This window comes from Hippopotamus amphibius, chromosome 8 (assembly GCF_030028045.1).
Source record: "Hippopotamus amphibius kiboko isolate mHipAmp2 chromosome 8, mHipAmp2.hap2, whole genome shotgun sequence".
Classification (NCBI taxonomy): domain Eukaryota; kingdom Metazoa; phylum Chordata; class Mammalia; order Artiodactyla; family Hippopotamidae; genus Hippopotamus; species Hippopotamus amphibius.
This window is the reverse complement of record NC_080193.1, coordinates 130561761-130588949: the sequence shown is the minus strand read 5'-3', so window position 1 is coordinate 130588949 and position 27189 is coordinate 130561761. Positions and strand designations below refer to the sequence as shown.

General features: G+C 41.6%; 1 protein-coding gene and 1 pseudogene across 1 annotated transcript in view; both read left to right on the top strand.

Moving 5' to 3' along the window:
* Positions 1-27189, top strand: part of MYO3B (myosin IIIB) — a 471877-nt gene that overhangs the window by 366117 nt on the left and 78571 nt on the right. The window contains exons 33-34 of the mRNA XM_057747118.1: positions 20729-20789; positions 21722-21821. Coding sequence (XP_057603101.1) covers positions 20729-20789; positions 21722-21821 — 161 coding nt within the window. The remainder of the gene's footprint in view (positions 1-20728; positions 20790-21721; positions 21822-27189) is intronic.
* LOC130859794 (U6 spliceosomal RNA) lies at positions 22073-22173 on the top strand (annotated as a pseudogene).

Below are 27189 nucleotides of genomic sequence, written 5' to 3'. Positions count from 1 at the left end.
GCATCTTTTCACCTGGAAAAAGAGGTGGTCTTGGTTTGTAACTTTAAAAAATAATTCTTAATTTTTTGAAACATTTTGTTAATATTTTGAAACTTGACAAATTAAATTCTCAATACTTCTCGACTGCTCTCAGATTGCTGGAACTGCTTTTAAAGTAGAGTAAAGTTGTCTCTCGGTAACTGTGGGGATTGGTTCCAGGAGCCCCTGAGGACACCAAAACTTGCAGATGCTCAAGTCCCTTATATATAAAATGTCGTGGTACAGTCTGCCCTCCACATCCACAAATTCAACCGACCTTGGATTTGCATGAAACCTGTGGATGTGGAGGGCAGATTGCACTTTCCTAAACAGTCAGAATAGTTCATTTAAGGGTACCTGATGAAATGTTATAGACCTAATATCTCATGTTAGAATAACAAAGTTTAGAATTTCTGTTGCAGCTGAAAGACCATTGAACTTGGCAGGTGGAAGACTTGGGTTCTGGTCCTAAAGCTAGCGTTTTCCAACTCTCTGATCTTGGGCAAGTCAGTGAACCCGTTTGGGAAACGGCTCCAGCCCCAGCCTGACTCCTGTCAACCTCAGCTGACGATTAACTTTACTCAGACTATCAGGACAGTGCTGTGAGCAACGTCCACCTCCCTTCCCTCCACCTTAGAATCGCTCCTTCTATTCAGCTGTCCTTTCTTCCTTTGCTCCCGTGTGGAAAGACCGTAGGTTCTCTCCCTGGCTCACTCCTCTGTGGTGTTCCTGCCATCAGGTGGCCCAGCCCCTGCTTTCACATGTCTCTCTGCTGCCTCTTCCCCTTTTGCTGGTTCCTCTGCCTCTAACAAAAGCCTGCCCTTGGCCCTGTCCCTCCCTCTCCTTATTTGACCATCAGACTTCCTCAGACTGGCATCCAGCTCAGTTGCCTCATTCCCTCACCAGCCCCTCCCTCCCTAAAACTGAAATCCAATCTGTGCCCTCACCACATCCCTCCAGCATTCCTTGGGAAGCTCAGCTCCCAGTCACAAGAGCCTCGTGTTCATCAGACGCTACAACACTCAGCGCCACGGGCCGTGCTCTCCTTGAATCACACTCTTCCGTGGGTTCCTACAGCACCATGGTCCTCATCTTCTTTCTCCAAGATGTCCTCCATCTTTATCCTCCTCCTCTTCCACCCACCTTGAAATGCAGACAGTTCTCCAAATCCTTGACTCTCTTCTTTCTCCACTTCTCCCCTGGATGTTATTCTCTCTCACCAGCATATTCTGGTACCAACTCTCAGCTGAGTGAGTGTGATTCTCAGATCTCTGTTCTGAGCTCCGCACTCCTACACCCACCTCCTGCTGCCCATGGATTCCTGATCTACGTACCAGAGCCTCAGCAGAAAAGCCCACCAAGACACCTCCGCCAGCTCACCTGACCTTGCCACTTCTGTGAGTGGTGCAAACATTCTCTTGTGACCTGGTCTTCAAGCCTGGTGCTCATTTTTGATCCCTACCTCTCGCTTAACTCCACCTCCAGGCACTTGCTTAGCATCCTTCCCTGGCCCAAGCCCATCATTATCTCTGTCTCTCTCTCTCTCCTCTCTCCTCTTTACAGACCAGCTTTCATTTCTGACACCTGATCAATGGTCCTAAAGCACATTCTGACTTTTCAAAGAAGTTTAATGGCTTCCCATTTTAGACCAAAAGAGGTTCAGACTCCTCAGTCTGCTATTGCAAGCCTCTCCCTATCTCTTTCCAATTTGTCCTGCAGACTCACCTCCTGTATGGCCCTAAGTGCACCCTCTGGCTACCTGGAAGCAGACTTCCTGTTGTTCCTACCAATGTACGTACTTCTGTTCTCTCTGCTCACGCCTTTCTGTTCAGCTCTTACCTATTTCATCAAGATGCATCATCATATCCCTTTCTCCACAGAGACGTTAATTCTCTTTAACACTCCTTGAACTGTCATAGCCCATGTGTGACAGTACTGCTCAGAGTGCTGGCTCACAACAAAATAATGAGCTTGTATCTAAACGCAAAGCATCCACTGCTTTCTTCATAGAGAAAGTTTTGCTACCGACCCCACCCCCACGAATGAATTGATTGCATCCTGGCACAAGCTCCCGATGACATCGTAAGTGGTAGCATTCGCAGACTGGGTCCTCAGACCACACTTTGGTGTATCACTCTCTGTGACTCTTCACGTTTTGCCTGATGGTGTAATTGACCATAGGCTAGCAGGTCTGCTTCTCAAGGGAGAGGGCCGAGTCTTCCTTCTTCCTGCTTCCGGTCCACGCAGTGGGTCTCAATAAGTTTGTCAAGCTGACTTCCAAGGCCACGCTTCAGAACTTAGATTTTTGTGAGAGGGATGTTCTTCCTGCTCAGTCTTTAAGTGGTAGTGGCAGCAACAGGACCCAGAACAGAGCATCAGATAGTGTTTCAGGGCAACCCTGCCCCAGGGGGCTGGGGGCCCATTTTTCCCCTCTGTGTTTGACGGTCACATCAATGCTCTGTGGGTCGACCTAGGTATTGAAAGGAAGGAAGTCTTGGGGTGGGGGAAGCGGAGAGACAAGAAGGTCGTGTGGATGGTGGTGTTCTCGGCGGCAAGTAACAGAACTCAGTAGAGTCAGGGATCCCTCAGGATAAGAGGTCTGAAGACAGAAATTCCAGTGCTGGGTCGGCTACTCAGGGATGTGGACACAGGCTCCTTCCATCTCTTTGCTCTGCTGTCTCAGCACGTCAGCGATGCCCCCACTTACGGGCACAAGGTGGCTGAAGCAGCGTGCTAAGTACCACTTGTTCACGTGGCATTGTCCAAAGCAGGAAGGAAGAGGTGGATGGAAAGAGACTTCTCAGGAGTCTCTCTCTATTTGTCAGGAGGGAGGCCATTCCCAGAAGTCCCCAGGACACTCCCCTCACATCTCATCAGCTAGAATTTGCAGAGATGGCCTCGCAGGGGAGCTTCAGGGGAGCCTGGGAAAGTAAGCGTTTTCCGCTTCTGCAGGAGAAAATAAGCAAAGAATAAAGGGGTTTGAGAAGCAACCAAAAAAGTGTTCCAGAAGAGTCCTGAAGTGGTAGCGATGGAAGCAGATAGGTACTAGGGAATGAAGGAGGGAACTCAAAGTCAGAGGGAAGAGTTTATAAGGAAGACCCAGACATGACAAGAAATACTGTGAGAATAGAATGACAGGGATGGGTTGCGGTCATCATTCTGATTCACCCAACATTTATGGCGATGGCAAGTCTTTCCCACAGTCATCTCACATGATTCACACCCTAGTCTTTTGAGTGGCATTTTCAGTGAGTAAACTGAACGTGGGGAAGTCTAATCAAGTAGCTCCCAAGTGCTGGACCAGAGTCCAGTGCTGGGTTGGAGGCATCAGATTTACCTACTCCTGCCCCAGGCAGCCAGCATGGGAGTCCCCCAGCGTCACAGAGGATAAATGGCAGGTTTGGGGTTGGAATCTGGATCTTCTGTCTCCGACAATAATAACAACAAATAATATTTGATATTCATTAACAACTTCTTAATCCTCATAACAACCCTATGGGAGAGGTGCACATGTTATAATTTCTGACATTTAGAGAGTACAAGGAACCTGCCATTGTTACCTAGTCAGTAAAGTGACAGAGTCAAGATTCGAACACAGGTCGTCTAACTCCAGAGCCCACGCTTTTAACCAGTACATTCTGCTGCCTCTCCAGGCTCCAGATGCCTAGCCCAGGGCTTTTTCTATTCCATGTTCTCTATAACGGTCGTTGCAGCAGATCTTAAATCGCAACCAGCTAAGGAGTAAACTCTGATTGGCATCCCACTCTCACCCTGTGACTGGTGAAAACTTCAACTCCACATCTTGGGAGAAAGCCTCTGGCCTCACGGGAAAGGTGTTCCCACGGGTGCGAGGTCGGGCAGGGCTCGCTTGGCTGGGAAGGAGGAAACCTCACGTTGCAAGTTGAGGGCGGTGGCTGGCCGGGCACTTCTCTGCTCCACTTCCTGTGCGAGCCTGTAGCTGTGCACAGTGAACGACAGAATGGGAGTCGCCTTTTGTACTGTGCGCTTTGTTCCCGTGATGGTAATCCTCCGTTTGAATGCGAAGTGCAAGAGTGAGGATTATGCCCTTAATTTAACGTGGCCTGCGCGTGGCAGGGCTCTCCCAAGGCTTTTACTTTGCCATTGTTTAGCACCGCTCGCCTGTGCCCCTGTGAGGCAGGCAGGAGACGGATCGTGCTGGTGCAGATGTTTTCACCCGGCAGCTCGTCCCACACCCCCAGAGAAGCTGCTTCCTCGTGGGCCACTTCAGTGAGGATTCAGCCTCAGAGAGATGGGAACCTTCATGACTCAGGCAGCTCGAGGGGAGCTGGCACCTCGCAAGAGGGAACGCGAACACGTATTTCTCCCGTTTGTCATCCCTGTGGCCCTGGGGCTTGGAGCCAGTCGGGCTGACCTCAGAATTGTTGAGCCGGAGAAACAGCCTCTCCATCAGGGCTGACTGTGGGCCAGATTTTCCTGTGGGCTGTGAAGCACAGATTGCCACATATCTTGACAGACTGCGTGGCAGGGAGTGGCGGGGGCGGGGGGGGGGTGTTCGTTGTAGAAATACGTGGCAGTGCTAGGACGATTCAACAAAACAAAACTTTTCTTTCCACGTCAGTATTGGGAGGAAGTTTCCTCTCCCACCCTTCAATTCCCATGCTAATTTTTCCTTCCGCTTTCATTTCACTCCCTCAGGGGCCTAGTGCCCTCCATCAGAGTTCCCACCCCTGTGGCCAAGTCAGTGCGGGGGGGAAAGCATTAGCGGAGCCCCATTGGGCACCAGAGGGGAAAGGGCAGCAGGTGTGGGAGGAGGTAGGGGTGGTGGCCTTCCTTCATGAAATGCTTATGATGCTGAGTGTTACTTTCTTCCAGCAGAAAATCAGGTGACAGACCTAGGTTTGGATCTTAGTTTAACTATATTTACAAACTGTGAGACGTGGGCAAGTTCTTTCATCCTTCTCAACAGCAGTACCCTAGGCTGCACAAAAAGGGAATAATTGTAAAGATTAGATATAATCTATGCAAAGGAACTAGCACACTTCTAAACATAACAAATGCTCCGTAAAAGATGTTGGCAGGCTGTTGTTGGTCATGAGGCTGGAAGTAGTAGTAGAAATGGTGGTATGTAAAAGGTTCCTGTAAGGCTAACCTGATATGAAGACTCAAGACGCCTCTGGTTTAGCTCCAAAGCTGTGGACTAAAATAAATATTGAGCATTCCAACACTTTAGAACAACACTCACTCTCAGCCTCAAGTTGAGAGCCAAATTCTATTTTGCTGTGTTCCTGGCTCTTCTCTCAGGGATAAATCTGAGGTTGACTTTGGGCCCAAGACTCACCCTTGGCAAGATGGCCAGGCTTCACTGGCAACACCCTCAGATGATAACTTTCAGGACTTCCTTGATTGTTAGAGCCTCCTTAGAGTTTCTAGATGTTTAAAATATTAATTGGTCACATTTATTTTCAAAACCTTTTTGAAGCCAGAAACCTTATCACCAGCTGAAAGGAGCTTCAATGAAAAGTCTGTTTTGGATTATATTTTTTCCTGTGGATTTGCTTATGGCTGTACATAAATATTTATGTGAACTATTTCAACAAACCGTAAATCATCAGTGATCCTCAGGCAAAGGACTCTTTTAGAAGGACCATGGATATCCAGGATGTCAGCAATCAGAATTCTCTTTATAGGACCAGATTCCAAGGGCCAGAGGCCTTTTAAAATATTTGGAGCTGTTTGGTTTTCAACATCTTTTGTTTTCCTATTTCTATATATCTGTTCATGCTGTTCCTTCTAAGTAGAAATCCCTTGCCAGTTCTTTCTTTACCTATTGATATTTAACCATCCTTCAAGGTCTCACCCATGTGGCACCTCCTGCAGGGCCTTGAAGCAGGCTAGAGCCAGGGGAAGAGCAGACCAGGTGGCAGAATAGAGTGGGCCCAGGTCCCGAGGCAGGATGTACGGGGTGGGAGGCACTCTGGGGAGGGTGAGATGTCCAGTTGGATAAACACTGAGGGTGGGGTGGGAGTGGTGTGATGCAGGGAGAACTACTATAGGAATAAGGCAGATGGGAGCCAGGATATGGCAGGCCTTAAAAGCTGCATGAATATTTTGGACCTTGTTCTACAAGCCAAAAGATGTACACCCACAATCATTGGGTAGAATATGGTCTGCAGACATATTTTCTTTGGTCTGAACAGTATTTTTGAAATTCTCAATTAGTTTCCAACATACAAAAATAGAAATATTTCATATAACAATTCAGATTTCTGATAGCTCCTGAAAAGTTGGAGTATCTAGCAGCAATCTCTTAGAACTGAGTAGAGGCTGTTTTCCGTTGATACCAACACACCGGCCTGCTTAGTTCATGGCCTGGCCCTGCCAGCATCTGAGTTTGATTCCTGCCCTATGTACAGGGGCTCCATGCAGGCAGAAGAAATAGCTTAGGCTACAGACTCTGGAGCCAGATAGCTTCTCTTCTAGGCCCAGGTCTGTGTCCAACTAGCTCAATGACCTTGGGCAAGTTAAACATATTTCTGATAATGGTATCTATCTCATATGGCTATTGTGAGACTAAGCCACAGGAAATTTTTAGAAAACTGCCTGGCATGTAGTAAGTACACAAAAATGTTAGCTGTTATTACTATATTCTACATGAGATAATAAACTCCAGGGCTGAAACTATGTCACTTATTTCTGTATGACTCACTGAATCATTATAGGCATAAAATAAAAGTAATTGGTGAATGAATGAATGAATGAATGAATGAAAGAAAATGTGCTCCTTGAATTTTTATTTCTGTTGGGTCCAAAGCTAAATTTAATTACCTTGTCCTCAAGAAATATTTCCTGTTTATCTTGAGTTTGACTTGAACATAATAATTAATTTTTGGCAAAGTAGGAAGCTGACTTTCTCAAAAAGCCAACAGTGCTAACAAAATAAGTGAAGGGAGATGCCAATAACACTGTGTAGTTCTGTAGTGGATCTACTTTCCTAATTCAAAAATAAGCCCTAAGTTTGGGAAAATGCTTAATTACGTATTTTCTTTAGAAGCTGAGATATTGGCAGGTGGCCATCTGTGGTTGATATCTTAAAGGTAAGTTGCCAGAAACCAGCACATAGTGAACTTAAGCAGAAGTGATGTTAGAACACATGTTTGCCTTGGGTTCCCTGGCCACCCCCACCCCATGTGAGATCTACACTTCAAGGCAGTGTTTTTGTGTCTGGTACCTCAGACAAAGATGGAGCATGTCCAGAAACAATTTGGACAGTTGGACAGTTTGGCACAAGAACCAGTTTCCGACATGTCCAGCACATCTTATACATAGCTGAGGTTACTACACTACGCCACTAAGGTCTTTAATGGGATCACCTATGGACAGACTTTTGTGCTTATGTTAATCTGTCCCTAAGCACATTTACCGTCAGCACGTGATGGCTTGAGCTCTGCGAAGTTGGATTCACTTTCTCTCTGGAAAACTTGCACATTTACAGAGAACTTGGGTCCAGCAACATTTATCTGGAGAAACATCATCTAAAACTGAATAAGATATTCAAGAGTCTAAAAAGCTGCTCTCTAACTTTATAAATGTCAGGCAGTTCTCTTCTTTTTTATAAAAAGTCAATTTTTTAGTATGATAATGCCTCTATTTTTTCTAAAGGAATCTCAACCTCTTTTTAGCTCTCTCCCTTTCCTTCTTTCTTTCTTTCTCTCTCTCTTTCTCAGTTTCTCTTTCTTTGTCTCTCTCCTTATAGAATTGATACTTCTATCTCTAAAGTTCTGGTTTCTAATATAAAGAACTATTTCAAGTAATGACAAAATCTGACAGGTTCTTCTGACCATTTTGCCATCCCTTGTTCCCTTGCTACATTACTCATTTTATGAATATAGGAAATTCTAGAAATTCAGCACATCTCTGCTATCTACTTTTCTTGTATCTTCATCAAGACTTTTGCTATAGTCAAGCTGAGAATGAGTTTTTGACAAAAATAGGCTGTTTTGAAAGAAAAGAAACTTAAGAAAAGAAAACTTGCTCCAGTTGCAAATATTACAGGAAACAATATTTGGGTAAAAATGAATTCTAGATGGAAGCACTTCATTATGAACACTTAAAGAAACTGAGACTGTAATCCTTCAGGTTGAAAGAAGATTAACTTTGCCCATGTCCACAGCCTCTTTAACTTTATTTCATTTTCTTTTCCAGGTTAGAAGGAAAAAATATTAGTGTTTCAGTTCCGAGTGTATTTTGTGAATTAAATGGCTGTTTGCTCCTGCCTGTGGGACACAAATATGCCAGCATATTTCCCATTAGCATTTAAAGCATTAGGTTGCTTTAAATTCAGAAGGAACCTGAGCGAGTGTTTGCCGCAGAAGCTGTTGACAGTGGTAATGCCACACGCTCTGTGTGCATCTTAGTAACTTCTCAGACTTGTCCCCTTGATGAGTAGACATAACAGGAGGAGAGCTGAATTTTTTTCTTTTCATCTGAATGGTGCAGGCCAGCGAGAGAGAGAGGAATAAAGAGCTCTGGTGAACCAGAGCTCTAGCAACTGCTGTGATTGGGAAATTAGATAATAAACAGTCCCTGATACCAAGATTCTAATGGCCTAAGATCAACACAGTCTGGAGACGCAGGCAGGAGCGGCCTTCCGCGCTCTGGCCCAGACCCTCCCTGGAGAGCTCTTTGTGTCAACAAGAACAGCCAGAGCTCCTGGCCGGCTCCCAGCACTCAGAATGGGGCTATCATTTTTGTTTGTTTTGCAAATATCTTAATGGGAAGTGGTTCAACACCACCTATGGGTTAATCTGAGGGGTTCTGCTTGGCAGCTGTTAGCTCTGAGAACCACATGGCCTTTCTCAGGTGGAGGGAGTCCGGCTGACTGTTAAGTGCCCAGCACCAGGTCGAGGCATCTTCTTTGCTTATTGGATTTACTGACTGGCAGGAAGCACCTTGTTGTCTTTTACATTTAGTTTGTTCCTCCTGGGAGGGTAAGGATGTTATTCTCAGATTCAACTGTGCTTTTCCCTCTAGGGCAGGATGGTTGTTTGAATTAGTTTCACTAGCATGCAACAAATGTCTTTCACCCAAGCTCATTCTCATAGAACCTGAAATGTGATGATAAAAGTGGTGGCACAGGGGTGATGGAGGTGCTGGTATTGTTGCAGGAAGAAGGATCTAGTATGTCAGCCTGGGGGAGGGCTCTGCAGCCCTGTCTTCACCTGGGATGGCAAGAGTTGAATAGATATTTAATTTCTTAAGAATCCTTGCTCTGCTGTTCCCTTAGTTTTCTCTTCCCTGCCTGCATTTGGCTTTCACTTGTCTTGACTCATGGGAATGCCTCCCTGGTAACTTGGCCAACTCATGTCTTTCTGGATCTGTGCCAGCTGACATTGGCACAAATGAGCACTTTCTTTATGCCTTCCTCCCTGGATTTTAGGCAGGGTTGGATGCTTTCCACAACCCAGGTTAGGGAAGTTTCTGGACTAATGACAGATTTGTAGGCAGTTTCCAAATGCTCCATTTGTAAAAATGCAAAAAGTGCAGATGACTGTATAGATCCCAGAACAAATGTCCAGCTACCCTCAGTAACAGTGCAGCCTTTCTTCTAAGACCTTTTCCTCTCCTGGAGGTTTCCACACGCATTTGCAGGGTTGCCTGGTGGTTGAGAGCAGGGGCCGTGGTCCACTAGACCTGCTGCTACTACTAAGGGTAAGATCTTGATGAACTTACTTATTTTCTCAGAGCCTCTGTTTCCTCATCTCTAAATGGAAGATAAAAATGACATAATGATTACCTCACCAGGTCATGAAAGTTAAGTGAGATAACGTGTACAAAGCACACCGTATTTCATCTGACACACAAAAAGCACTCGTAAATAGCAGTAATAGGGAGAGTTATTATTGTTCTTTCATAGGCATTCAACTTTCTTTATATAACCCTTAGTAGTATACATTCCTTTCCAAAGTCCTCATTTTGAAGTCTGTTACTCTCAAGGCTTTAAAATTAAACCAGTGCCAAATTGAGGACAATTTCAGTATCAAAGTAAATAATGATGATGAAAGAATATAACATATTGAATACAGTAAGAATTCATGAGTCCACATTGATAGAAGGAAGGAGGAAATGAAGGAAGGAAGAAAGGAAGGAAGGGAGAGAGGAAGGAAGGAGAAAGAAGGAAGGGAAATGGGGGAGGAAGGAAGAAAGAAACAAAGTAAGCTTTTCCTTGCAATAAAATGTGAAATAATAAATATAAAAGGAATGATGAAGGCAGAAAATCACCATTTGGCAGCTACCAAAATAATCATTGTTTCAGGCAGAAATTTTCAACGGATGCTAAAACTAGTAGGTGAATGCTTAAGGAGTAACAAGCTATTTGCATAGTCTTGGAGTAAATCTCCGTAAGATACTTATTAATTACAAAAGGTCAGTGGCAGAAATCTGGCAGACACCACCTTAACCAAGTGATGAAAGTCAGCATCACCAGTCATCAGACAGATTGACAGCATGTGCCTCCTGATAGGATGCACGGGGAAGAAAACAACATCACTTTTGCAGATTTCCTGCCAAATATGCATAATCTGCATTTAATTATGAGGAAATAATTATATTTATTATATAAATGTAATAAACCAAACAGATAAACCAAACAAAAGGACCTCTTCCAGAATGACTGACTGTGGGCTTCAAAGTTAAACGCAAAGGGTAACTGAGGAACTGTTCCAGATGAAAGGAGATTAAAGGAACATGATGACTGAATGTAATGTATGATCCAGAATTTTCTTTTTCTTTAAAAGATGTCATTGGGACAATTGGCAAAATCTGAGTATAGTCTATACATTGGATGATAGCATTATTGTAACATTAATTTCCTGACTTTGATCACTGCACTATGGTCGTATAGGTGAATGCCCTGGCTTTTAAGAAACACACGCTGAAGTATTTAGGAATAAAGGAGTATCAGGTACCACTGACTCTCAAGTGGTTCAGAAAAAAATTGAATGTATTTGTATGCATGTATGACTATCGGTATACATGTACCAAGAGAAAGACAGAGAGAGACACAGAGAGAGGGTAAAGCAAATGTGTACATTGCTAATATTTGGAGAAGCTGCTGAGGAATATACAGAATTCCTTATACTATTCTTGCAACTTTTCTATAAATATGAAATTAAGTCAAAATAAAATGTTAAAATGAAAAAATAAGACAGTGCTACTTCCCTCCTTTAGACAGGGTGGTCCGTCAGCCAGTTTCTGTTTAGAAACTGATCCCTCTCCATCTACACCTCCATGTCTGTCCACAACAGCATGGCACTGCTTGGGATCTGTCCTCAAGCTTCTCCATGGTGAGCTTGCTAGCTGGTCAGCACCTGTCGCACACAATCTTGTTCAGATTTTTCACTTCATTTTTTCAAAACTCCCTAAAGTGTTCCTTCCCTACCCTCACGCCCCCTCTCTCATATGTCTTTGGCTCTCATCACTTAGTGCATTTCATTTCAGGGCTTCTTGCTTCTCCTTCCCTGAACTGAACACTGCTTTCAAAATTAAAGGGGGAAAACTGGATTAAATATTATCTCTAGGAGCTGCACTGGTAAAAAGAGGATCATCTAAAGAACGTGGATGTTAGACTCATCTCTTCCTCTGACTCACTTGGACAAGTCATATCACCTCCCTGGACCTCAGTTTCCCCACTTACAGCATGAAAAACAAATGTAGTAAATGGTCTCTGAAGTTTCCTTTCCCTCCACAAGTCCATGCCTGGCCTAATCCAGTTTTTAAAGTGCTAAAACTGTAACTCAACCCACAAGGAGAGACAAAGGTTACAGAATGGAAGCCACTCCAGATACCTGTCATTGTCATTCTCTACCCTGTCGTGACTGAAGTGTCCAGGTTCAGGGATTTGTCTTTCAGAAGTACAGTAAGTAAGACACTTTGCTGAGTGTGTGTTTTATTTCTAAATTCTGACCTTGTATATATACATCTCAATTTAATCCTTTTAAAGTCCTATTGTCTTAAATTTTTATTTTATTCTGCCAGAAAGGACAAATTAATATTTTTGCTCAAGTTTGGCAAGAGTTTTTATTCATATTTTGCTGATAAAGAAGCTGAGGTGCTGATTTTCCCAAATTAGAGTTACCATTTTTGGCAAATAAAGATGCAGGATACCCACTGAAATTTGAATTTTATATAAACAACAAACTTCTTTTTAGCATAAGTATGTCCCATGAAGAATTTGAAAAATTTTATACTAAAAAAAAACTATTCATCTTGTACCCGGAATTCAAATTTAACTGTGTGCCCTGTATTTTATATGGCAACACTAGCCCAAGTGCTTTGGAACCAATATATCATGAATGTGTATGTTTATGTTATGAATATATACATCGTAAAGTGTGTTGCTAAATTTTACCAGGCGTTTACTTCAGTCCTGTGGCCTCTATATGCCGTAACATATAGTTTTTTACCCGTTAGGAGCTTTCAATTGGAAACATATTCAAAGACATCAATTCCCATTTATTTACTGAGGTCTTTGCTCACATACCATCGACTGTAGCCACTTACTCTAAAATTGCAGACCCTGCCTCCAGCACTTCCTATGCCACTTCCCTGCTGTAATTTTCTTCTCTGGCTCTTACTTCTATTTAACATGCTAACATATTTACTGATTTTTCATTTATTGTCTACCTTCTCCACTAGAATGTAGGTTCTTATAAGCATAGGCATCTTAGATTTCCTGTTCACTGCTGTATCCCCCAGAACAGGAGGAGACAAATTAAAGGGGCTCAGTCAATATTTGTGGAATGAAGGAGTGATGCCTGGGAGGCTGTTGAGGACCTTATATTGCACAATGTAATATCTATTGTTCTTATAATCATGCAGAGTCTCAAGAAGCCTTGCCCCCAGATTAGAGCCTTGAGTGTGGCACAGATGTGTATAATCTTAATATTAGTCCATAGACATAAGGTGAGTAAAAGGTCATCAGGTCGGGGGTTAAGGGCTATCTCCAGATCTAGTTTGGATTTAATTTAATCTACCTCCTGGCACATTTTCTGGAGCTAAATGTTCGTCACCTCAGGTGTCATTTATTAAGATCCCAAATAGGATTGAGTGAATATCTGGAAGAGTCCAGTAGCAAAATGGCACTGGAGGCTGAGAGCACACGCTCTGTGTCCACCAGATCTGGGTTTGTGTCTGCATATCTGGGTGCCTCCTGGCAGGTTCCTCAAACAGCCCAAGCTTTGGCTGTGAGATGCAGACCCTGGTAGGTTCTGCATTGCTAGTGCCGACGTGAGGATTGAATGAGGTGAACTAGTCAAGCCTTGGCACAGTAAAGTGTTGGTCAGCTCTCCTGGCTGTGCTGTGGCCCTCTGCCCATGGCCGTGCCATCCTTTGGGTCACGTGCTCTTCCTCACTACTGCATCTTAATTGCATCCCCAACCCTGAGGCTGGGTTTTCTCTTCACTCCCTTGGTTGCTGACAAAGAACTGAAGTAAGCTTTATGGGTTACCTTAAGTTTGGGTTACTTTACGGACTCTTCGTTGAGTGTCGTTTTTTTCCAGTAAGGCAAGCATTCTCAGCAGAATGAAGAAAAGCCTTCTGTTCTTACCTTAGACTTCACACCGTGACAGCTGCCTGCAGTAAAATAGTAAAGGAGAAAAAAAAAAGAAATGAGAATACAAGAAGTGGCAAATTAAGGCTGTATGGGCTCATGGCTGGGGAAAAGCAATGAGGGAAACAAATATGATCAAATTTAAAGGGCTTAGTGGGATTTGGAAAATTAGCATAAGTACATAAACTAGCAGTGCTAACTTAGAGCAATGGCATTATGAAACATTTATCAGCCTTTTTGAGCCCTTTTGATGAATTTCTCCTTGAGCCATGTTCTAAAGCTTAGAATAATTGTGTCCAAGAGGAAATAAATATCCATATATTTAAGTATAACTTGCTTTCAACTCATTCAATAATGACAGTTCATTCAGTAATGACACTGACTTGGGGTGAGATACAGGGTATACATTCAAAACAGTTAGAAAATTTACCAAGTAGCCAAACACAATGAGAAAAAAATAATACAAAAGCTGTGACCATTTCTTTTTGTTTCCCACTGTAAGGGTGGTCTTATTTTGCATGACTGTTTTCATTTCTCCTATGCTCTTTGTATTTCCTTCATATCATATATTAAAGCCCAGGAATAATATTTTACCTCTTTAGAAATCAAGAAATGCCAATTAAAATTATAATGAGGTACCACATTTTTTTTTGGCTAAAGAGGTAAGCAAAGATTAAAAAGACTGATAATACCCAGTGTGGGCGATATGGCAGATGGGTCCTTTCATCCTTCCATGGTTATGAGTGTTAATTTTTGTTGCTTTTTAAAGGAGAATTTGATGATACAATTCAAAAGCTTTAAAATAGACAGAAAATTTGTTCACCCTTTAACCTAATAGCCTTAAATTTAGATTTATCCTAGTCAAATAATTGGATGAGTACTCCTAACTATATGCACATATCTTTAAAGCCCCATTATTTACAATGTCATAAAACTGGAAACAACTTAAATACCTAAAAATAAGAGATTACTTAAGTTACTTATGATACTCAACCAATGTAATCTTGTACAGCCATAAATGTGACATATGTGCACACCTACATATGTTGTATTTCATGCAAATGCATGGGAGGATGCTCATAATACAAAAGGGAAGTTAAAATGGCAAATATATGCTGAGCCATTATTATAAAAAATGTATATTATATACATATAAAAGCATCTGAAAATATATACAGCAAGATATATCTGGGTGTGGAGATTCTCCCAGATCTTTATTTTCTTCTCCTGGAATATATGCATTTTATACAGTACAATAGTGAATATATATTATTTTTTAATCAGAAAAAAACTCTAATCAGAAAGAGGGGAAAAAAAAGGAACATTTTGCCACCAGTTCTTTTAGTCACTTACTTTGGGGAGAAAGCCAGAGATTGCTGCCCCTTCACTGATCAGTGATTGGTGAATATTCAGACCACTTAGGAGTTTGGAGCATTTTCATCAAATGAAAAATAGAGAGGAAACGATAAAACGGAGGAGCACAGCAATAGGAACAGCTCTGATACCTCAAAAACCAAGTGAATTATGTTACTTGCTCTTTGCTTTCCCTCCCTTGATCAAAATTTGATAAAGTTCACCTTCAGTTGATGATTTGCAGACACTTTTAATTGGTCAAGATGTGGTACCGGATGAGTCACTCACAGAACCAAGTTTTCAGTATGGTGATGCTCAGCAGACTGTGGGAACACACCAAGGAGCCTCCAACTCTGCCCCGAGTGCAAGAGGTGGCCGGGATGGGGATGGGCCAGCAAAGGTTCTTCAGAGGAGCTGACACCTGAGCTAAAGGGTGAGGATGCAGTGGCCAGTTGGGCAAGAGAGGAGATGATATTACAGGTAAAAGTACAGAAGTATGAATACAACCCTGGGAGAGATTTAGTGTGTGCTTGGGAAATATTTACTGTGATGGTGGCAGTGAATAGAAGACAACAAAGCAGTCTAGAAATCCTAACTTTCCCGTTTTTGTAGTAAAAGATGCATTAACTTTTACACTTTGGGTGCCTTCGAACTCAACATGATAATTAGTGTTCTTAAAACATTATCTTCCAATCTTCTGTGCCTTCAAAGCTATTTAAAGAAATATAAGCAGTAAGAAGAATATGCAATGACACTTAGCTGGTGTAAATCAGGAAAGAGTTGATACATAGTGACAATGTGGGTAGATTCAGATCTGGGTGTTGTTCCACATTTATACCCTCGGCCCTTAGAATGTTCAGATTCCATATAAGAACTATATAAGTATGCTTGAGTTGCCAGTTCAACCTATGGCCACTTCATATGGAAACTTTGTTAGCACCAGGTTAGCACAGGATCTTTTACAAAGGGTAGTGTCCTCTTCTCTGATGTCATCCCTTAAATGTCTTAATTTACCCTCAGAACTTGAACTTATTGAAACCATTTCTAAAGGTGTTTATGTTTTCTATTATCTTTCATGGTAATAAATTCCAGAAGGAAAATTGTACGACTTATTTGTCTGAAATCTGCCTCCCTAAAGATTCATGGGGCTCCTGCTGCATTAAAATATCTTGGCCTGAGCATATCTTTTGCAGGGTGGATTGGCTACTGCTTCTTGGGAAAAAGAAATTGACCTCTGCTTATTCAAAGCTCCGTGTACAGAGATTTTTTTCCAGAGCTATTGAAGAGTCAGAAACAAATTTGCTTGGTTATGCTGATTAGCCTTTCTCTCAGGGCTACCAAGTAAGACACGATTTTACAGTGAGCACTGTTTCCAAATCTGGAGACAGTGGGAAGCTAAGAAAAATCAACCCACAGTGAATGAGCTGCAGCCTATCCTGTTCTGAAATCAGAATGTGCTTGCAAGTGAATGAGTAACAGATTTCATTAGTGGACGACTAATGGGTTTCTGTTTGTCTAGAAACCATTCTAAATGATAACTGATAAAAGATAAGACAGAGTCTTGCAAATTTTATCAAAGTTAATAAAAGCTGCACAAAGAAATTTAAACGAAGTTTAGAAAATGGAGCGTCAAAGGGTAGCCAGCGTGTCTCTATTTCTGTCCAAGAAAAAAGTTACTGATTCTAACCCTAAAGTTGAAAAAAGCCAGTTACAAGACCAGCCTGATTGGTCAGATCCGTGAAGAGCACCCTGCTTCCTTTGTTTTCATTCCAATGTGTAATTTGGTCTCCAGAGGATATCAGCCAACTAGTAAGCGGGGAAGTTAGTCCAGATTATAGTACTCACTATAAAATCACACACTGGCATTCTATTAATACTTTTCAAATACAACTCTTCTGAGTTTGGTTAGTACAACCCAGCTCCCGAAAAAATCATTACCCCTCAACGAACTGGCAAACCGACTCTTGGAGGTTGCAAAGCTGAGACCCAGTTTTGGACCAAGGTGACTTCACCCAGTGCTGCCAGCCCAGCATGGCAAAGCCAGCTGGCCTCATGGATCTTTGCTGCGCAAGAGAGATACTAGGGCATTCTCAGCAGCCCTGTGCTAGGGAGCCAGCCTTCCCCCTGCCTCTCATCCGATCGCACTGGGATTGGGGTTTAAGAGAAGATAATGAAATGTGAGTTTCGTTTGGGGGCTTTTTCAGGCAGAGGCCCAGGAGAAGGGTTTTCAGTGGTGACTGAGAGTTTTCATCTCCCCAATAACCCACAGTTCGATGAACTGACTACAGTAGAGCCACACAGTGGCCAAGCCCTGGAGGCAATCTGCCTGAGACTTTAGTTATGGCTTCTGAGAGGCTACAGGAGCCCTAGAAATATGCAGCGAATCATTTCTAGAGAGACAACTACCTCCTATTCACCACCTTTTGATAACCAAATGCACTGCTTCTGTCATTTAGCATCAGATTCCTAACAGAGGCTGAGAACAGTGTTATTTCAAAAAATTTCTCCTACAGATTCAAAATAATATCATGCTTTAAAATGAATAATTCCTTAATATCATCTAATACCAAAGAAAATTTCCCCAATTGTTCTAAGAATTGTCCTTTGCACCTATTTGTCCAAGCCAAAATCTAACCTAGGACATTATATTACATCAATTTATGTCCCGAAATCTCTTTTAATATACAATACTTCCTTTTTTCATGGCATTGACTTGTTAAGAGAATGAGCCTATTATTCCATAAAATAACTCACCTTCTTTATTTGCCTGCTTGCTTCTTTGTAGTCCTAGCTTTTCCCCTCTATACCCTACGTTTTGGGTAAACTATAAGTTAGATCTAAAGCTTTGATTAAAGTTAAATGTGTTTTGACTAAAAGAAAAAATATAAATATCCTGGATGATGTCAAATATTAATATTGCCTCACATCATAAGACAATGTTGTCTGGGCATTAGTGGTGCTAAGACTGGCACTGGATTGAGATGGTAACCTGATTTTTCTCATACACGGTTCCCTTGCTCCCCTTGTACCCTAAAGAAGAAAACTGTACAGTGGTACTTTGGTACCATATGAATGTCCTATTCACCATCAAGCATTTGTCTAAGGTTTTATCAGCAATTGATAATTCGTATCTGAATCAATAATTTCCCTTGGAGTCTCCTTTTCTATGTAGGCAGGTATTATGCTGCACTATCTACTAGTTATGACATTACACAAGCCATTGGTTTCTTGATCCTTCATTCCCTCACCTGTAAAATGGGTATAAAAATAGAACCAATCCATATAGTTGTTGGAAGTACTGGATGAGATAACCATGTATCCATGCGTTGACCATGGCCTGGTGGCATGTATGCAGGCAATAAGCATTGGCTATTTTTTTATTGTGCTTTTCCTTATTTTGGTAGTGACAACTTGCAAAGCCTTATCCATTTGCCACCAGGCTCAAGTCCCTGAGGCAAATGACAACATAACTGATAAAATTGCTGCAAAGGATGTGAGGCAGTTAGACTTTTGCAGAAAATTGACTTATACCCTTTTTTTAAAGGCAAATTGGAATTTGTTTCAAATAAAAGCTGCTCAGATTAGTGTTTTCTGAGGCATATTATAAGAACCAGGGCCCCTGACATACTCCAGGGGGGAAGGGTTCTATTGTTAGGATAACATGTAAGAAATGCTGCCTGTTCTTTTGAGGTTTCATTGTACATATTATTAAGTTAAAGTTTTTGGAAATCCTCTTAGGAAAGAAACCTGCTTAACTTTGTTTAATCAAGTATTTTCTAATCTATTCGCCTTTGGATACTACCCATCCTGCCTCCGCCTTTTAAAACCAAATAACACAAGTGAAAATTATATTGAGATGCCTTAGATTCTCCCAAAGGCTTGGATGAGGAGGTAGTCAAACTGATGGGCCAATCCCCAGTGTATTGTTGGAAGGTACCTGCACTGATCTTTGGATCCTGAAAAGCCGTGCAAGCTAGAGGAGTTCTTAAGAGGTTTCATTTTCTTGTTGAGGCAGGAAAGGCAGAAATTGGAGACCCCACGGTAATTCAACAGCTAAACTCTTTTCCTTAGATTTTCTCCAAAGCCCAGCAGGACTCCTAGAAGACCTGAATCTACCTGTCCTATAGGTGTCCCACTGCCCCTGGGACCTGCCTAAGCTGACAGGAATGAGTTCCTTGGGCCAATGCACAGAGACCCAAGGGCATGGGGGGAAGAAAGAGCAGAGGACTTGGAGTCAGACTGAGAGGGGTCAGTGTCTTAGCTGTGCCAGGTATGTACCTTGATCCCTGGGTAGATCCCTTACCCTCTCTGAACTGCAATGTTTTCATCTGTATAATAGGGACAATTAAAGCACTTAGCTCAAATGGTTGTGAAATTTTTATTAGATATATAAAAGCATTTTTTAAAATATGAAGTGCTATATAGATGCAATTAATTTAATTTCAATGTAAAGGGTATTCTTCATGGCCCATATTTTGGGGCTCCACTAGTCATCCTTTTATTCATCCAAGTTGTCAAATATTTATTGAGCACTTACAGTGTACCAGGCACATGGTTAAGTGGTGATGTAGAGTACAGAATGAAGCAGACCCAGTCCCTGCCTTCTTGGAACTTACATTCCATAGTAGGAGACATATGATAAACAAATATACACACATATAAGTATATCGTCAGAGTCTCCTCTCCCCAGGTACTGATGTGATTTTTTTTTAATGGGTATGTTGCTTATAATCTATATATAGATCCATTTTGAAGGTGATACCAATGAACTGTTCACAGAAATTCAGAAAATGAAATTGTTGGTTTAAATAAAGAATAAGATTTTTAATGTAGAACTAGAAGAGCCCTTAGGAATAAGTTATTTCAATCCTTTCATTTTATAGATGAGGAAAACTGGAACCCAGAATACTATAGAAATTTACCCCATTGTGTGTGTGTGTGTGTATGTGCATGCATGTGTGTGTGTAAGAGAGAGAGAGAGAGAGAGAGAGAGAGAGAGGATCCTGAGGCAGGAGTTAGAATCCAGACTTCCCTTCCCCTAGTCATTGCTTTCCACATTCCTGGATTCCATCTGAAAGGAATTGTAAGAGTCTGTTTTAACAGTGAGTTATAATCATCACAGTTTTATATAGTATGTTCCAGTTTCTGGAAATTGGGGCATAGCACAGTTGATTTTTCCAAACTTTGCTCCATGAAACATTACTATTTTCATAGATGTTAATAGGTTATCACTTTTTAAATTTCTTAGAGTAGTTTAGGAAACTGAATTCTCCCCCCCAACACACCACACTTTAGAAACTCATAAATGCGTATTATGATTGTAAAAGATCATTCTGCAGTAAGAAAACCTCTTACAGTGTGTACAGCTCGGTGCTTCCCAAACTTATTTGACTGCAGGATCTATTTTGAATTATTTAACAATGTGATTAATGTGCTGGGTGGGAAGTTCAGCCTTAGCATCAATGTGGTTGGCTACTAAGTAACGTTTGTGAGAGCCCAATAGTAAACTAGTTTGGATCACACAACTTTAAAAGGGGCAGCTTGTTGGATCTTTGGATCTCCGGCAAATTGTGGGTATATGAGCAGCACCTGGTAGGATGCATTTCCTTAAATTGACCATGTCCTTCTAACCAAGGACTGGAATGGAAAACAATGGAAGCGTCATTCGAGTGTGCTCTGATCCAACTTTGGAAGAAAACAATCCTCTTTAAGTTTTTTTTTATTATCATTTTCAAGCCTTCTAAAAATTATTATTTTTCTTATTTTTAGGCATCCACAAGCCCAGAGTTCTTCAAAAGGGTGTGATGTCTTCGCTGGACATTCAAATAAGGTAGCGGGACTTCTTGATTCTGAAGTAACTGTGTATCCTTATTACAGACTCGTCCAAGTCCATGGTCTTGCTGCCTGTCTGTGGCAGCTTGGTCGGGCCATCCAAACATGAACTGTTAGTGATAGTTTGAAGGCTTTGAGACAAAAGCCCAGCTTGCTGAAGAATTTTGGTTCAGCAGAGAGACAGGGAGGTACAGTGAAGAGAGAATCAAAAGCCTGGAAATTTGCTGCTGAGAATAAATGCTCGCTGCTCCCTGAGGTGATTTGTCTGTGCACTCCACTCTCTACAGATGTTAGAGCCTCTTTCTGAGTAAGGACCCGAGGTTCTTTGGTAGCACTTTGATATCCTGCTCGAATTCAATATGTGAAATGGAGGCGTCTCTCTGTGACTTGGAGCCCACAGCAGGCTTTGAAGTCTGATCCAATTTTTGCTGCCTACTATTTGATGTTGAAAGGATGAAATGAAGAAAATGTACAGTTTTTGCCAGTAACTCTGCTGAGCATATGTAAGATTAAAAAAACAAAATCCTTTGGATGATGTACTTAGAAATGTTAAGTAGATTAATACCTTCCTATAGGTTTTCTTTTTTCTTTCTTAGGGATAAAAATTAAGTATAGGAGAAAATCAGCACATAGCTGTTTTTTATATGGACTATAATTAATTTAAGAGGGGGCTAGGTTGGCTTGTTCAGAGGAAGAAATAAATGGATGAAGCAAAAGGTGTTGAGACTTTGCAACTCATTGCCCCAAGGAGAAGATCTCCACTCAATTCCACTGCAAGACATGGTCAACTTACCACATGACCCCAATATACTTAGATTTTTCCCTAGTGCTATTGAGGTTAAGGGTCCCTTAGTTAAATGGAAGCCAAGTTCTTAACGCTGCCTTATCAGAGGATAAAAATAATGTTTCTTCTACTGGGTCTTTCTGAAGCACTCAGTTTCTGGGACTGATTCTCTGTCTTCTCAGACACCCCATGCTGCTCCAGATCGCTCAGGACTTAGTACTGCGAGGGGAGCCCCTGCAAAATCTGGTAAGAGCATTTTGAATTGCAAGCTGTTTCTACCATTTGCATGCTTGTGTGCTCTTTAATGTGTTGTTTAGGCAGGACTGTGATAGTAATATGACCTAATATTAATAGAAAGTTCAGGTGTGGGAAGCCATAAGGATGAAACAAAACTTGCATGAAAAGTAGTTTACCGCCTACCTGTGCCACTTGAGTTTACTATTCTGAAGGAAGAAAATGAATAGCAAAGGTCATACTTTCCCCTTTATCTTCTTGTTGTCACTTCGGGAGCACATATAAAATTGGAACAGTACAGAGAAGATTAGCATGGTCCCTGCGCAAGGATGACACGCAAATTTGTGAAGCGTTCCATATTTTTTTTAAAACTTTATTTTCTTAGAGGAAAGATAAACAATTGACTGGATTTCAGTGGAGCAGATGATTTAGGGTCAGAATCTAGGGCTTGGTAAAGACTATGGATTTAGAGAGTAGTTCTGCCCTTTTGGCAACACAGCTGTTCTTTCAGCAAGAATGTAGACATCTTGCCACACTCTTATGGAAAATAGAACTTTTGGCCCCTTTTCTAATTTCTTTGCTACAGAATATGGTAAAAGTCAGTTTGGGGCCTTATGTGTGGCTATAATCAATACTTCTGGAACATAAAATAGAAGCATGATCATAAGAAATATTTATGAACCAGGAAATACTAAGCACAAGGTGGATCATTCTAAAGGAAGAAATCTTTTCAACTTAAAATAGTAACATCACACCTCCTATCGACCTCATTTATTTTTCTGAAATATGCAGTAGTTTCTTAAGTTTCTCAAAATTTCTTCCTAGTCTGTTTCAGTGACAAAGTAGTACAATATGAAGTGGGAAATGCATAATAAATGTGTTAAGACCTTCAGTTCATGCAAAACTTAAACTCTTCAAGAGAGATGAGAGAGGATTAGTGCATATAGCAGAACCTTTTAAATTAATGTGAAGAAAATGATAAACCTGTCCAATGGAGACATCTCCCCACAGCCGGATAGTGGTCAGGAAGAAGGCCACAATGAGATAGGGGTAGGAGCAGTGCAAAAGAAGAAAGTTGAGGAAAAAGATCATGTGGCGGAACAGAATCCATTATGCAAGAATTTGGTTGGTATTTTCCTCTATCCAAACAGACAATCTCTATTTTTTAATTGGGATGTTTAGACCATTTACATCTAATGTGATTGTTGGTATATTGTGGTTTATATCTATCATCTTGCTATTTGTTTTCCATTTGTCCCATCTAGTCTTTGTTCCCTTTTAGCATTCTACTTTAAAATACAGGTAAAAAGAAAATTTTAAAGCATGGTTGAGTAGCCAAAGGCACAGATTCTGGAGTCAGACCTGCCTGTATTCAAATCTCTGCTTTCTTGTGTAGTGTTAATAAAGCTATGTAACAACTCCTTACCTCAATACCTACACATGTAAAATAGGGAAGTGGTAGTTCATAGCCAAAGGGATATACTGAGGATTAAATAAGCTAGTAGAAGTAAAGGGCGCAGCATGGTGTCTGGTTCATAGTAAGGGTACATTATTATGTCAGATGCTGTGGTGGTATTTAATGCTATTGATATATAAATGCAAAGTGAAATATGAAAAATGGGTAGATAAATAAAGTTCTTATTGTAAGGCATTAAATTTTGGTGGTATAGTTTAGGAGGAGTAGAAATATATTGCATTTTGAATTAACTACTGAAGAGACTTGTTGGATTATAATCATCTTTCCCCAACTTTAGAAAAGTATCCCCAGAGGTCGCACTTATTAATGTTTCACATGTGATTTGCTGTAAATGGTTCATATGCACTTTCCTGTCACAATGGCTCCTTCCTTCCAATATAGATGGTTTTCTATTGGGTCTGCCACCGTTACCATGACTTCTTCTTAAACTCTTGTAAACAGTATCCTAAGTGGTCTTCCTGCATCCATTCTTTTCCTCCTTCAACTTCCCTCATCCACAGATATCTGAGCTTTTCTACAGCATACCCTGATCATAACATTCTCTTCCTCCATAATCTTCAGTGGATTCAGTTCTCTTCCTCCATAATCTCCCCACTGTTCCAGCATCCACTCTAAGCCTCTTGGCATGACATACCAGGCTGTCTCTGTTCTGGTCCTAATCTTCCTTTCTAGCTCTCTCTCTCTGTGCTTCGGAATATCCAAACTACTCTCCTGCACTCATGCCCTGTGTGATGTTGTCCATGCTACTCCCTTTGCCCCACCTCTCCTCCTTCACTGCTCCTTCTCAGAGTCCCCTCCTTTCTTTAGAGTCCACCATGGCTCCTTCTAAGCCCTTTGACTTTCCTTTTGTACTTATCATATCCTGCCTTGTTTTGGTTGTTTTCGTGCATCCACTAGATTTTAAACTCTCTGGGGTCCTATCTTTTCGCTTCTGAACTCTCTCCTTGAAACCTAGCCTAGGTTCCCAAATTGAATTCTTGAACATCCAAAGCTGTGATGAAATATAATGGGAGCAAGAATGAAATGAAACTCTTGAATAAATGAGACAAAGTTTTAAACTGTATTCGTAATAATCCTGGAACAAAATAAAGGTCTCTAGGCACCCCCAAATAGGTATAGCATACCAGTGGACAAGTTAAAAAGATCCAGGTTGTTTCATTTTGTTGCTGTTGTTGTTCTGAGCATGGGGAGAGGGAAGGAAGATCTGGACAGGAAAAAGCAATGTATAAATCAGATTCCTCTTGACCTTAGAAGGCAGCAAAGATGGATTGAAGAACAACAGTTTTCCAGTTTTGTTTATGTTTTCAAGATGATAAGCTGAAAAACCAAGAATATATTTATTCTGTAAGAGACATTTTAGTCAGTTATACCTTTATTTTAATTCTTTGCCTTAAATGACCCATTATTTCAACCCATGTTTCTGTGAAAGCCTGAGAAAATTTTGACCTTTTCAGTTTTAAGAAAACACTAACATCCAACAATTTTGCCTTCTAACTTGGAGTGCTAACTTCATTGTTTTATAAAGGAGTCTGGGGGTGGAGTGGGGGTAGGGGAGACTGGGAGTAAATCTAAAGTTACTTAATCAGGCCAGCTCTGCTCAAAGCGGGCAGGCAAAGAAGTGTGCATATGTGGCGCTTGGAGAAAGGCTGTCTTCAGTCCCTTAGTCAGAGAATCTCAAAAGTATCTTTAATTGATCCATTTGAGCCTGACTCATTCCTCACATGGGACAGGAAAACAGTATACGCAGGGAGTACATAATACAAATCACTTTGCCACTAATCCAAGCAGAAATTATTTAATTGAATTGACAGGCATATATACAGACCTGATCTGGCTTTACTATGTAAAAATTTATTCTTTAGGCCTTTATTCTGTTTATTTATTCTGCAAACATTTATTAACACTTACCAGGTGCTACAAGCTTTCGTGGGCCAGTGCTTCTCAAACCATCTTAAAAGACCAGTTTGGGGTTGGGTGTTTTAATTTCCAATTTGCTGATACTGTTGTGAAATATAGTCAACATGAATTACTAGGTAAATAATCACACATTTAGGTGTTGTGTCAATATCAAATTGATCTAAACCTTTGTACATTTCTTGCTCTAACTTAAATTACCCTAAATTTCTTTAGTGATCTATTGATAGTTGGGACCAGTAGCAAGAGTCAGCCCGCAGACCAGTGCTACAGACTTCACTGGCACTGTTCTAGGCATGTGTGGTACATCCGGGAACAACACAGTCCAAACGTCCTGTCCTCATGATGCTACGTTCTAGCAGAGGGACAGTAAACAATAAGCATAACCCGTTAAGTCGGTTGTATGGGATGTTAGAGGGCAAAGTGTTAAGGGGGAGAAAATACAGCAAGAGAGATTGGGAGTGGCCAAAGTGTGGAGGACGCTTTACTTTTAAATAGGGTGGTCAGGGTGGGCTGCATTGAGAAGGCTTGAAGGTGGTGTGCTAATTAGCCACACGGATATCTAAGAGAAGAGGAGTACAGACAGAGGGAACAGCCAAGGCAGATGCCCTGAGGAGAGGGCGTACGTGGAATATGTGAGGAGTAGAAGGAAGCCCCAGTGATTGGAGTTGAGAGAACAGGGAAGAGAATTGTAGGAGGTGAGGAGCCAGCTGAAGGTCCTGACAGACACCCTGGGGACCTAGTTAAAACGAAGCTTCTGAGTCAGCAGGTCTGGGGGCTCCTGAGATTCCGCAATACGAATGGGCTTCCAGGTGATGCAGATGTTGTTGATCCGAGGTCTGTGTTTTGAGTAGCAAGGGTATAAATTCAGTGAAATGGGAGTGACTGGCTTGAGGATGGACTACAGACATCATCGCTGTATGAGACATTCTATGTAAGTTACACTTTGCAGACAGCCAAAACTTTATAAAACCTACAACTGCCTTTCATATGAAGTGTACCGGACACAGTTCTCCTTATTCTCAGTGTCTCGGGACGTGATTATTAACAGTTGTCACACTGGCTGTAATGCAGAGATCCTTAGAGACCATCGTGAAATGGGACCACCTACGCTTGCATCAGATGACCCTCAGCCATTATGATTTTTACTTAACTTGCCTGATTATTTTAACTTCTTTTTCAACACAAAGCTGGTGTTTCCTGCTGTTGCTAATGTGCTCATTTTTTGTAACATACTTTCCTTCCACCTTCTCTCTTTTTCTCTTTGGTTGTGGCCTGAAAAAACAGGTTTTAAGCATTTTTTCTGCATTTGATCAATTAAAAGAAGGGATCTGAGTGGGGACGTGAGGAAATCCCAATGAATGAAAGAAAGGGAACTGCCACAGATGTAGTAGATATCGACTTTGGGCACATGCTAGGTGTATTTTCTGAGCGTAAAATATATAAGCTTTAGTTTAAGTTTGTGAACTGCTTGTTCAAGGACCGTCACTGCCTGCCCCTGGGCTTCCTGTGATTCCTCACCTACGTGAGGTAGTCCTGCCCTTGGTCATCTTCCCCGTCTACAGGTAGTATAAATTACTCGTATTTCTTTTCGAAGGTCAAAAACTCATTGCATTTGCTAAGAGTAGTGTTAACTACGTGGCTTTTTAAATATGGAGCCTACCACATTTTTAGGGAGTTGCGGAGTGGGTGGTATTGCACCAGCCTCCCAAGGGGGTCCCAGTTGGCAGTGTGCAGTGTCAGGGTGTGGTAGAGTCCCTGCCCCTGCCAGAGCATCTAGTTTTGGGCTTTAGCGTTCTGGTTTCAGATCTTTCTTCAGATTTGCTGAGCAAATCATACACACTTTCTTTCACCCACTTGCTTCTCTAATGCCATCTACTTTATTGTTTTCCTTTACCTTCCTCATTGCTCATTACTGAATTTTGTTGACCTTGGCAGAAGCTCAGCTATCAGAAAGCAAACTTGGGCCATATTTTATCCTTGGAACTC